Consider the following 13,761-nt stretch of genomic DNA (forward strand, 5'->3'; position numbering starts at 1 on the left):
TTGTTCCCCAAAAGAACAGAATTGCATGGCTAAAAGAAAGCACTGTAATTCTTTATGGAAAAAGAGAAGTTTTACATTCTGAATGATATGTCACAACTCACAGACTATATCTGTAAAGGATTGCTTTGGGATTCTGCTCTGATATTTTACCCACCAAAGGTTTTTATTTCTGTATTAAAAAGAACTGTCAGTGGTTTATAAATTCTTCACAATTGAATCTGCTTTTATTTTATTTCTGTTCTGTAGCTATTTTAGATTTTACTCTACAATTTGTTTTCTGGTTAAACTTCTGTTGTATAAAATGTCAGTCTGTGGAGAAGTATAGAAATATAGCAAATAAATACAGAAATTTATTTATATGAATATATTTCTTCAGAACAATTACATTAAAGAGCACAGCTCAGTAGAGTACAGGGTAGAGTGCTGTATATTAAAATAATTTACTGTAAACAAATATTGCAAGTGATGAATCATGTAGAAGTGAGAAATAATAGAAAAATAGGTACTGATATATTATTGAAGCATATTAAATATGTAATTGTTGAAATTGAGATACCACTTCTTATACAAATACAATTGTATTATGGGTTGTAGAGATAACAACCAACACCTTCAATTGCACCCATAAGTGAATTTGCAGCCAATGCAGCTTGTGAAGCAGTGATGGCATATGGACATCATGAGAAGTGCCCATTACTAAAAGCCAGTTTAGTCTACTGATTTAGGCACCAAGGTAGAAACCAGGAGAATGTGAGTTCTGGTCCCACCTTAACACATGAAAGTCAGCCAGGTGACTTTAGGCCAGTCACTCTCTTTCAACTTACAATGCCAGGTGACAAGTCCAAAAATTTGACCCTACAGATGTGGGAAAATTGAGGGGGGGAGTGCCTATTACTGCTCATGCTGCTGCATTTTGAGCCAGCTACATCTTCCAGATGATCTGCAAGGACAGTCCCATGTAGAACATATTGCAATAGTCCAGATGAAGTTATACAGAGGCTCTCCTGATCACTGTTGTGACCTGCCCATCAAAAACAATAGCATATTAGTCTCTAAATGGAAGTGAAATCCATGAAAGATGATGGAATTATAATTCAGTGATGGAATTATCCTCAGTCTAAGGGGGCCAAACAGCCACAGCCATTCTGTCTTCTCAGGATTGGACTAAAGTTCGTTCCTCCCTTTCCAAACCTGAATAGTGTCTAGGCTCTAGACCTGAGTTAGTATATGGACAGCTTCACCTGCGCAACCCATGGTTGAGATGCAGAGTTCTGAACTAATGGATGTCCTCGCCCAATAGTTTCATGTAGATGTTAAGGAATAACAGAGTTGAAAGGGACCTTGGAGATCTTCTAGTCCAACTCTGTGCTCAAGCAGGAAGCCCTATACCAGAAAAATGATTGTCCAATCTCTTCTTAAAAGATTAAAGAGGAGAGAAGAGAGAGTTGAGTCCAGAATTTTCCCCACAAGTGAGGGATCACAGATGGAGTCACTCCCTTCCCATCAACACACACTGGAAACAAATACTATGGAAGGATGTAAACCATTCCAGCACAGTTCTTCCCACTCTCAGCCCTTGAGTTGGGCCAAGACAATAGTCTGGTCAACAGCACTGAAAGGATGGATACATCATCACCCCACCCTAGCCTGGCCAAAGATAATTGACAAGCATGTCTCCGTAAAACACCCCAGTCTGAAACCCAATAAAAATGGCTTTGGATAATTCATTTCCCTTAAGATCCACAACCTTCCTCACAAAGGGAAGATTGGAAATTGGATGATAGCTGCCCAAAATGGAGAAATACAATTATTTAGCTTCTAGCATCCATAACTGAAATAGAGTTCAGATAGAAGTAATGTTGATGCTGTGATTATGAACTAGCTGTGAAGATGTCTAAATTTTGTAAATGAGTGCATATGATTATAAGTATGAGGACTGGTCATAAGTCACCTTTTCAATGCTGTTGTAATTTTGAACAGTCATTAATCAAATTATAAGTCAAGGATTACCTGTACCGCAAAACATACAATCCATTATACATCATCGCGCCTTATTAGAATCTGGGATTCTCCAGCAAGCCCCCAGCACAGACAACAAAGTTGTGGATTTCACCTTGTTTTGCTGCATTAAGCTTAACGTAATATACTTTTAAAATATATTTACTGTCAAAATACAGTTTCTTAACAGTTTGCTACTGGAATATAGCAATGCTGTTTCTAGAGCTACACAAAAAAAGATTAAGCCATGTATACTTACAGTTTGTAGGTCTTTTTCTTGTGAATTGGGCTAAGTAATGGTTAATAGTAATTTTCTATTACACCCATATTTGGTGTACACAGTCATACGCCAGCTACTAAAATCTGGGTGCTATAATTTTTCTTGTATTTTACTAAAAAGGTATTTTACTAAAAAGGATTAAGAAGGGGAAAATATAGTTGGGTAACTAGTTGCTAGTTATTCCTTGCCCAGATTGCTATAACTTAATGCAATATTGTATTAAGCTGTGGCAATCTGGGTAAGGGAAATTTCTAGAGTTGTGCATTAGTAGAATACAAATAATGAGTAAACCGAAATCTTTGACTCCTAATTTTGCTTCTAGAAAAGCAATTGGCCATTGATGGCTATAATCTCAAAAACCAAACTTAATTCAAAGTTGTTTGTTGACATTTTGTTTATTGAGTTTTTTAAAATAGAAAGTTGGATTTTATTTGTTCATATCATAGCAAACTACATCTGTTTCCTTCAGTGGAAGGAGAAACTGAACATTATCCATGAATTCTTCCAGTGTACTCCAAAGCAAGTTTTACTGGAAAATATTGGAATAAGGAAATAAATTGATTCTATTAGAACAATGTTTCCCAACTTTGGCAATTTTCAGATGTATAGAATAATGAGTGTAAAATGAAGAACCTCTTCCAAAGTTAACTCTAAGAAATAAGTGTCTTAGTTATGATACTGAATCTGGTAGGCATTTTTTAAATTATATGTAACAGGAAAGCTTAATTAACTTGCAATCAAATTATTACGTATGAAAATATAGTATTCCTTAAAATATTTCAAAATATTTTCCAAGTTTCATAAAGTATATTAAAAGTTAAAGTTGAATAATTTGAAGCTGACAATTGTTCCTGTTTCATTAATAAAGTGTTATCCTTATGTAATATGTAAAATATTATATCTCTTTAATTATAATAGTGCTTCTTAAGATGAGGGTATTGACTTGGACATGACATCTTTTATTCACGAGTGTAAAACCATGGTATTTGTACTTTTTTACACATGTACATAAAAAGGATGTTCTCTATAAACAATCACAATTTATTTTCTTGTTAATTTTTGTTCTGCTTTGTAGCTCTCAGTTTTTATGTCTGATCTTGCAAACTAAAGAGGGATAAGGAATGCCTTTCTAACTAAATAAATATTGAAGCCCTTCATTAAATATATGAAGAATATATTTTTACAAGCTTAAAAATGATTTCTACAGTTTGTGTGCAAAGTAATACATGGTCTTTATTTTTGTGTGTTTTATCAGGTTTTAACTATTTTGTTTCTTAGGAATTTGGGGAAAAACGGCCTATCAAACAGTAGCATTTTATTGGATAAATGTCCTCCTCCAAAACCACCACCACCTCCATATCCTCCCTTGCCAAAGGATAAGTTGAATCCACCTACACCTAGTATTTATGTACGTATTGTCTAGAGATTGTTATAAAAAAGTATGACAGTGCCTATTAAAAGCAAAATCTAGTTTAAGGTATTGGATATATTTTCAATTATCTGTGATTCTTGCAGCTTATTAGTATATATAGTACAGAGAGCTACTCTATTTCAGATTTTCCAAAACAATAAGATTTCCATTGTCATCCCAGTATTTCATTTCAAATAGATTTCAAAAGTGGTATATTCGATAACCAGACTGCTATTAAAAAAAGAGAAAACAAATCTACCACACTTCTTTCAGGAAAGCTTACATACTCACATTAATTTAAGACATTAATTAGGGAAATAGATTTACAACAAAAAGGAATATTATACTTATAAATATCCTATCATGCATAGATATTTCTGTATAAAGGTTATCATATAGACCTATTTATTTCTGTACTCTTCCAAGTATAATAATGTTTATTATTTCTTAGGCACTTTAAAAATTTCAGCTATATACAATATGTTGAATTATTATGAAATTTTATAGGCCCTCTGAATATCTGATTATATCTTTCTTTGAAGATTATTGTTGCACTGTTTTTTAATGCATTAAATGATCATTTTTATGACTTGAATATTAATATCATGAAGTCATCCTTGAAATATAATCAAAGGACTAAATCCAGTTTTATATTTTGTAATAACAATGATATTTAAATTACAGTGTTAATTTCTATTTTTGTAGCTGGAAAATAAGCGTGATGCTTTCTTCCCACCTTTACACCAATTTTGTACAAATCCAAACAATCCTGTTACTGTAATACGTGGCCTTGCTGGAGCTCTTAAATTAGGTATGTTTGATAAATAAAAATTAAATTTGGGGCAAAGGAGACTGATTTTATTTTTATCAATATTTGCTAAGGAGACATTATTGTAACAAGACATGTTATTATATTTTAAAACAGCATTTGCTTAGGTTGGGAATAATGCAATATTTTTTGTAATCTCTGTTGGTAATATCTGTAACCTTTTCTGCTATTGTATTAGGAAAGCTTTTTGTTTTATTAAACACATTTCCTATTTCTTAGATCTGGGACTCTTCTCTACCAAAACTTTGGTAGAAGCTAATAATGAACACTTGGTTGAAGTAAGGACACAATTATTGCAACCATCAGATGAAAACTGGGATTCTACTGGAACAAAAAAAACATGGCATTGTGAAAGCAGTAAATCTCAGTCTACAATTGCTAAATATGCACAATACCAGGCCTCCTCATTCCAGGAATCCTTAAGGGTAGGTACACCATTTTTGTACTGACTGAAGGTTATTAATTTTTTTGTGGTTGAAAATTTTATATAAATTAATTGTAAAGGCTTACAATTTCAAAAAATAATACAATACAATAATGTATAATAATATTTAAGCAAAATAAAGAATGCACCCATATGTTATGCTTTGTTAAGTTATAAATACAAGCATATAAAAATTTTAAGCTTAAAATAAAAATGAACTTACTCTAAACATGATATTTTTCTGTATTTTCATGCTTGCTTTTTTATTTAAAATACATATTTTCACATTTTATTTTGAAATTTGTTATATTTTTCACTGCATTCTGTTTGCTTTGATGCCTTTACAGAAATACTTGAAATTTTCAAAAAAAAAAGTTTAGCCTATTTGATGAAGTGGCCTCATATTTAAATTTAATATTGAGCAACCCCAATACAAATGAAGTTGAAATTGATTATTTCAGATGAGGGAATGTGGATTAATGATTGCTAGTTAGCTACTATGTCATGTTCAGGCCTTTGTTTTTAATATGTGCAGCCCTAAATAGATCACCCTATAAATCACTGATATCGCCAGAGGAATGATCTACTGCAGCAGTCTCCAACTTTTGCGGCTTTGCAGACCAGCTGGGGGGGAAGGGAATGGTTCCACATGAGCCCACCACTCGCACAAATGAGGTTGCGTCTGCTTGCCTGCCTGCTGTGAGCACAGGTGGAGCTGTGCACAGGTTTGCTCACTGCTTCCGTGGCCCAGTTCTGAACGGACCACGACCCAGTAGTGGGTTGCAGCCCTGGGGTTGGGGACTCCTGATCTACGGCATTTGCTAAGATTGATTGCCATATTTACAGAAACTCCATGACTTACAACCATGCGTTTAGCAACCATTCAAAGTTAAAACAGCACTGAAAAAAGTGACTTACGATTGGTCCTCAGACTTACAACTGTTGCAGCATCCCCACGGTCACATGATCAAAATCCAGGTGCTTAGCAACTTTCATTATTTATGACATTTGCAGCATTCCAGGATCATGTAATTGCCATTTGCGATCTTCCCTGCTGGCTTCTAACCAAGAAAGTCAATGGGAGAAGCCAGATTAACAACCATGTGAGTCACTTAACAGTTGCAATGATTGGCTTAACAACCATGGAGGAAATGGTTGTAGAAACTGGTGCAACTTACTTAACAACCACCTTGCTTAATAGTGGAATTCTGGTCTCAAATTATGGTATAAGTCAAGGACCACCTGTACTCTTAGGTAAGGCTTCCTGTAATGATATCTGCATTCTGGAAAGTTTTCTTCCCTGAAAGAAACTTACTGTTTTACAGCTTTTGAAAATCTTTCTCTTCACTTGGGTTTTCAGTATATTACTTGTGAATAACTATTTTGTTGTTGTATTCCTTTCCTCTATCTTTTTAATGAATATATTTCTATATTGTTTTCACATATGCTTTTGTTTGGAAAGTGGAATAGAAATATAATAAATGAAATAGTAAAGAATGTAAAGAGATCTAGTACATTGTGGACTATAAAAAAGATGGTGTTAGAAAATACTGTCATGGACAGTTTGTAATTAGGTGTATAGACCTTCCATTTATGCTGGGCATGAGGATGGGGAGATGGGGTTGTGTGATGGCCAAGCGAAGGAGATCCGCAACAATGCAGCATCCTCAGATAAGCCTTCAGGAGGATCAGGGAGGCAGAGCTCCCTAGCAATTCGGAGATCGGGAGTTGGCTGGATTTGTAGGCTCAGAGCTGCTGTTTTTACCTGGATTGGCTAAAATGGTAGGGGAAGTCTCAGGTGAGTTGGTTCTCCAGCACATTGCATATCAGTTTTTGGCTGTGGCCTTGGCTCAGCTACTCAGCTCTTGATGATTTTTAGAGAAAATGGCAAACTGTGGTATGCTAGCAACAGTAGCAGCAAAGACCGATCTGTGATCAGACGTTTGGACTGTTGGATTATGTTCGCAGACAGATGAGGCTATGCCTGTGTTTTCTGGTAATGCTGGTCTCTGGGATGGCAGCAGGAGCAGGCAGGAGGCTTTTGAGGGACACTGGCCCATGTTCAGACTAGTCAATTAGAACAGCAGTCATTTTGTTAGCGTCATCTTTTCTCCCAATTGCATATAACTTGCCAGCCAGCTGAAGCAATTACATAACTGGAGTCCTGTTTCATCTGTTTGGATCTGTCTCTCCAGTGCCATTTGAAGAGTTTGTGACTTTGACAACGTTATGGGTTGGGGATGTTCTCTGGGCTACTGTTAACTGTTTTCCCCTGTGTAACAGAAGGATTGCAAAGATGTATTCTGTGTTAACCTCGCCTTCTAGGCTATGGCTCTTCTATCCCAGGTGAGAGCAGGGCAGGTTGTGTGGAGTAATTTATTGCTTGACATATGGCAGATGGAAAGGGAGATGTGATAGCCTAAACTAAGAGATGCTCAGGGGAAGGCAGAAGGCTTCCCAATACTGGTCAGCCCTTAAAGGTGGATTAGAATGTTGGGGTCCTCTGGCTTGGGGATGGAGCAGTTTTGGCTGAGGGAGTCTGGGGTGATCAGGGGGGAAGATGCAGACAATAGACAGAAAGAGATATGGTAGGAAATGGAGGGTGGAAGTTTCATGGATGGTGGCCTCAGGCTTTAGTATTGATATTGCCTTCCATTCACCATGCTCTGTCCCAAAGCCTGGTAATCACCCAGCTGCTACTACTTAATATAGAGTTAGCCTATAATAAGACTTTCCTCATCCACAATTAAATTGTGGGTGAGAGGGCTGACTTTGTTTGCATTATTCAAACCTGTTGGCTGGGCCTGGTGGAGGAGGTTCCCCTCTTTGAGATTTGCCCAGCTGCGTTTCTTGTGTGGCATCAACCATGAACTCAGGTCTGGGAAATCTTAGTCGTTTTCAGGGTGCCTCTCTATAAATTGCTAGGTATGAAGCCTTGTTTGTGAAGTTAGGCTATTGGGATCAGAAGAAACGGTTGTATACCACCCTCTCTGCTGCACAGTAACCTGAGTTGGCAGTGGAGTTCTGCAGATTTATGGTTCTAGAGACTTGAGCCTGCTGTTCTTGGGTATAGACTCCAAGGCAGATCAAAAATTCATGGCAATCATGGACCTCAGCCAATCATCTTTGGCTCAACTTACAGAGAAGTCCCTATTTTAGGCTTAGTTTTTACCTTGGGCTGTGGCAATGTGGTTTGCAGTTGGGGGATGTTTCCAGCAGTCCCTTGCCATGTACTGATAGCTCCCTGCGGGCTCTAAGGTTCTCTGGTGATACACCTCCTTGAACAGAGGCAAGATCTATTTAAACAGTGTGCCTTAAGCATTTGATGGACCCTATTCAGTTTCACAGGGAGCATAGGATTGTGCTTTGGTACACAGTTCAACTGAGGTCTGTGTTGTCTCCTGGAGTGAGAGAGTAATCTTAGACTTGGACCAGATCATGTCTGTCCATCTTCTCTATGCTCATGGATTATGAAGGGTTCTGTGGTTTTCATAGGTCAGTGGTGGCGAACCTATGGCACGCGTGCTAGAGGCAGCACTCAGAGCCCTCTCTGTGGGCATGTGTGCCGTCGCCCCAGCCCCGCAGCCCCTTCCTCACCAGCCCCCCCCAGGAGGAGAGTCACCCCCAAACATGGCCTGCACGGAGCAGTGCAGCCAAGGACATGGCAGCCAGGCAGTGGGGGCAAGATTCCGCCCTCGCGCCCCGTTGCATGCAGTTGATGCTGCGGGGTGTGGGTGGAGGGCGTGGCCACCATGGTGCTGCTGGGCTGCCTGGGTGATCTATGGAGGTGGTGAGTGCCCTGCGGGTGGCGGGGCTTGGGGCGGGGCAGGGGCAGAGCAGGGCAGGGGCAGGGGTGGATTTTGGGCACTCGGTCTCTAAAAGGTTCGCCATCACTGTCATAGGTGGTTCAGATGATGAAATGGCATAAGAGGTACCCACTGGAGGAAAACAATAGTGAATCCAAACAAGCATGGGTAAGAATCTTCCTTAAGGATTACTTGTGTTGATAAGGGCAACAAAATCTATTTAATTTTCTGCCCTTATTGCAGCCATAGAGAGCTAGCCAGTGACCCCGGGTCCCTTCTTTGTAAGGGGGGTCCCAGGAACTCTTGCAGAGCTGAAGATTATTCTAGGCACCTGTCAGATAAAGTTGCTCAGATTTCTTAAAGTTGGAATTTAGCTCTGTAGTACAAAGAAGTTGCCTGAGGTATGGTATTGCTTGGAAGAACTTGAATCTGCTTGTTCTGATTGAAGTGGAGCTGTGAGTTTGGTCACCTGTGTTTTAAATCCCCATTCTTTCTGGTCGATTAAGGTTTGCTGGGAGATAGCAGGTGGTTGAGCCTATGTGGTAGTAAACGGTTCTCTATGAAAGAGGACAGTTCTGTCTGCCTTGAAGGAGGCAATTGCCCACCCCCTGCTTAAGAGATCATCACTGGTCTTTGACCATAATATCGTTCTGGGCCAGCTAAGGATTAGGAGTGGGAGGCACTATATGGCATGGGGAAACTAAGAACAACGGGACAAATTGCTCAAAGCAGGTTTTTTATTGCTGTTTGCGTATAAATAAGAATATTGTCAGATTAAAGTACACTCTGCATGTCTATCAGACAAATGCTGTGAAGAATTACAGAAGAATTTTTCTGGGTCTCTTCCTGTATACCAACAATTCAGTACCGATTTGTCTCTTCACTCCTCTCCTCTGCAACTCAGTACAGTACAATTCCACCACAGCTACCATGTTACAGTGGTTTCCTCTCCTTGACTTTAGATTCACTCATTGTTGGTCAGAAGGGAGAGATTGAGCTTGAGGCCTTTACTTGGTACAGTCTCCCCAATTCTGTTTAACATCTACACAAAACTGTTGAGTGAAGTCATCCACTGGCATGGACTGCAGTATCATCAGTATGCTAATGATAATCAGTTGTACATCTCCACCCTGGGCTGACGAGGTGATGCTTCCCAATGACTGGAGGCAATGAGGGTTTAGAAAAGGGAGAACAGGCCAAAGCTCAGCCCTGGCAAGATTGAGTGACTTGTGTGTGTGTATAATTACATAGAATTGTAATGCATCTCTTTATAGTCTTTATAACATCACAGTTGATGTTTTAAAGAACAAACATTAACGGTAAGCTTATAAAGAGAGATAATTATCTTAAAGAATAATTACACTGAAAGCTAATCCATGAATAATTGAATATGTTTATCTTAGAAATATTTATAGGCACTTCACATTGTACATATGCTGTATATTTATGATAGACTATAACAATTGTATTAAATTATATGACATTTGCAGGAGGAAAATGAAAAAAAGACTCATCATAAGGACCATTCAGATAGTGAGTCAACATCTTCTGATAAGTAAGTATATAGAATGTTTAATTTCTTTCCCCTGTCATATTAATTTTCTTTGTATATTCTACTTCTTTTGTATGTGATCATGTTGCTAAAACTTACTGTAAATGCACTCAAGTATATAAAATAGTTTTCATTAGGCTGGGGTATGTAGAAAAAAGAAAGTTTTCAGTGAAACAGTTTGGGCAGGCAGTGCCTCAGAAATGTTTTAAACCTGGTTAAAGACAGGAAAAATATTTTTTGAGCTTTAAAAAATAATCTCTGGAATTTCACAGTTAAATAAGGTTCCAAAGTTAAATTACAGGATTGTCATACATTGATTAGATTAGAATTATAAAAATATTCACTTGTGGTTGTCCCAAAGGTGCTTTTCCAAAGGGCACCTGGACTTTTTTGTTTTTTTCCTTGAAAATGTTTCACTTCTCATCCAAGAAGCTTCTTCGATTCTAACCAAATGGTGGGAAAGGAAAGGAAGAAATTAGTCCATTCAGTTAGAACTGAATAAGTTTTTTGGATGAGAAGTGAAACGTTTTCAATGAAAAAAACCAAGAAAGTCCAGTTGCCTTTTGAAAAAGCATCTTCGGGACAATAATGACCTGGGATGATTGAGAATCTCCACAGGCGTTCACTTGTAGTAAATGAATATTCTAGAGCAGGAGTGTCAAACTGCTGGCCTGTGGGCTGGACACATCACCAGGAAACCACGCCCACCCCATTGCCGGCAATGGAGAAAAAGCTCTGATATGTCACGCGACATCACTTGACTCGCGAGTTTGAGATGTCTGTTCTAGAGTTATCTATTATTAATTAATATTCCACATTCATAACATGAAGAGCTTTAGAGTTCAACTTCAGCTTCTTTATAAAGAGATGGGCAGGATATAAAATATTTATTTACTTACTAGCTGTACCCGGCCACGCGTTGCTGTGGCTCAGTCTGGTTAAATGGAAAAGAAAGAAAAGAGAAAGTGCACGTTTGTGTCACAGGTGTGACATCTATATAATAGTAGGTATATAAAAACATGCGCGTATTCGAATGCAACATGTCAAAATTTCAAAGCAATTGGTGAACTTTCGGAGATTTAAGATTTTGAACAAACGAACATTTACATTTTTATTTATATAGATTTACATTTATTTATTTATCACATTTAGAAACCACCATCTCTCTCACAGAGGAAATCTGTGTACAAATCAAATGTACTTTACATAGTACTATAACTGCACTCACTGGTGTATTAAATACTGGTGTATTCAGTTTTGAATTTAATATGTATTTCTATTTAAATAGGTAATTGTATGTAGTTTAAATATGATTTGTACATATGTGGGTGAATTATAGAATTTCAAATGCATACTATTTAAATGCAAAACCAATTAGTTGTTTACTACTAAAAACATAATTGTTCATTTTCTTGAAGAAAATGATCCAAAATTAATATTTGTGCGTAAAAGTACACTAGGATCAGTTCATTTGAAAGGGAAAATATGGGCAAGTGTTTTAATCAGTGGGATAATAATCAGGTGTGAATGTGAGAGAACTTGCCTTGTTTAAAGAACAGAATTCAGTGTGCTTGCTATCAAAGTCTGGTCTTCATAATACAGGTATATAGAACTGTATCATGGTTCCAAGAAAGGAGATTTGTTGATGCTTATCATGCTGGAAAAGGTTAAAACCTTTTCAATGAGTTTGGACTCCCAAAATCCACTGTCAGACAGATTGTGTACAAAAGGAGGTAGTTCAACGCCATTTCTACCCTCTCCAGGATTGATCAACCAAGAGCACACTAAGAGCTAGGTGTATAACACTCTAGGACAGGGGTGTCAAACTGCCGGCCCATGGGCCGGATGCGTCACAACAAAACCGCGCCCACCCCATTGCCGGCAATGGGAAAAAAGTTCCAATACGTCGCGCAACATCACGTGACGTCGCGAATTTGACATGTCTGCTCTAGGACATCTCAAAAAAGTGCAGGTTAATGTCTAAGAAGTTAAAGATCTCATTTGCATTAGCAAATGTCAGTGTTTGTAAGACTACCCTCAAGAGAACACTGACCAACAATTGTGTGCAGGATAGTATTGAATCATATGTTTTAGATCATAATTTATGTTGAAATACTGAAAATTCAAAAGGGTACACCAACTTTTAAGCATTACTGTATCTATTGAAACAACCAAAAATGAGAGAGAGAGTGACTGACCCAGAATCACCCATCCAACTTTCAAACCTAAAATGGGAGTGGAAATTCAAAGTCTCCTAACTTTTTGCCAGGAGCCTTAGCCACTAGGCCACACTGCACCATTAGACCAAACATATACAATTTTTAAGCTTGCAGTTAATTGGAGCATGAACAAATGCTTCATAACAGTGTAGCTGCTGATCTTGTAGAGGTATAAGTATATGTTTATTTCACTTAACAAAACCAAGATCTATTAATTATCAGTAACTTGGTAAACATTTAAGCCACTTTAAATTTATGTGTGTGGGGGAGGAGGGTTGCTAAAATACATAATCTGTTTTTAATACATTGCCTAATTGCATTCTTTGTCTGATTCAATAAATAGATAAACTAAAAGATTTTAAAATAATTTATTTAAAACCTTTTAAAATAAAAAAACTAAATATATTTATTAGTGTCTTATTTTGTCTTTTAATTTACAGTTCTGGGAAGAGGAAAAGGGGACCTTTTAAAACTATCAAATTTGGGACCAACGTTGATTTATCAGATGACAAGAAGTAAGTAAAGCCACATATACAATATTAAAGTCTTTCCTTTTATTACCATTTTTTTCTTAGATTGTATTCCCAAGTATATTTGGCTTCATTATTTTAGGCAGTATGATTCCAGTGGTGGCTGCTCTTTTCTTAAGAGAAATTTAATTCAAATATTTTTCCCATCAATGTATAAATGAGATATTATTGATTTTCCTTTAAAATAATACCTTTATTCACTCAAATCATTTTCTTAATCGATGACATTTATTTAAAATTATATTCCACCTAAACTGAAGTAAGGTTTCCAGAGCATTCAGGAAATACATTTTTCAGAGAACACCAAGCTACCAGCCACATTGATTAGTATCTCAAATTATCTGATTATCTATTGTGGGTAATATTTATTAATAATCAGGACAATTTATATATTAATATTTATCAGGCCAATTTACATACACCATCAATATCCTAACACAGAGACCCCCAACTTTTTGGGCACCAGGGACCAATTCCTTGGAGACAGGGTTTTCCGCGGACCAGAGGGGGTGTGGTTTCTCATGCTGCCTGCATCTCGCAGATTGGGCTTTGTTTGCTTGCATGGACTAGTTTCTGGCATGCTACGGACCACTGCTGGTCCATGGACCGGGGGTTGGGGATCCGTGCCCTAACATTCTGAAGAATAAATACTTCCCCTCTGGAATAGACTAATGTTATCGTGGAAGTCATGCATTTTTGCAGATTAAGATTA

At 37.5% G+C, this 13,761-nt stretch overlaps 1 protein-coding gene across 1 annotated transcript in view; it reads left to right on the forward strand.

Moving 5' to 3' along the window:
* Positions 1 to 13,761, forward strand: part of LOC107286489 (lysine-specific demethylase 6A) — a 125,027-nt gene that overhangs the window by 89,717 nt on the left and 21,549 nt on the right. Inside the window, exons 17-21 of the mRNA XM_015814863.2 lie at positions 3,557 to 3,686; positions 4,395 to 4,500; positions 4,738 to 4,943; positions 10,239 to 10,303; positions 12,960 to 13,034. Coding sequence (XP_015670349.1) covers positions 3,557 to 3,686; positions 4,395 to 4,500; positions 4,738 to 4,943; positions 10,239 to 10,303; positions 12,960 to 13,034 — 582 coding nt within the window. The remainder of the gene's footprint in view (positions 1 to 3,556; positions 3,687 to 4,394; positions 4,501 to 4,737; positions 4,944 to 10,238; positions 10,304 to 12,959; positions 13,035 to 13,761) is intronic.

Source organism: Protobothrops mucrosquamatus, unplaced genomic scaffold (assembly GCF_001527695.2).
Source record: "Protobothrops mucrosquamatus isolate PMUCROS unplaced genomic scaffold, P.Mucros_1.0 scaffold288, whole genome shotgun sequence".
In the NCBI taxonomy this organism is placed as follows: Eukaryota; Metazoa; Chordata; class Lepidosauria; order Squamata; family Viperidae; genus Protobothrops; species Protobothrops mucrosquamatus.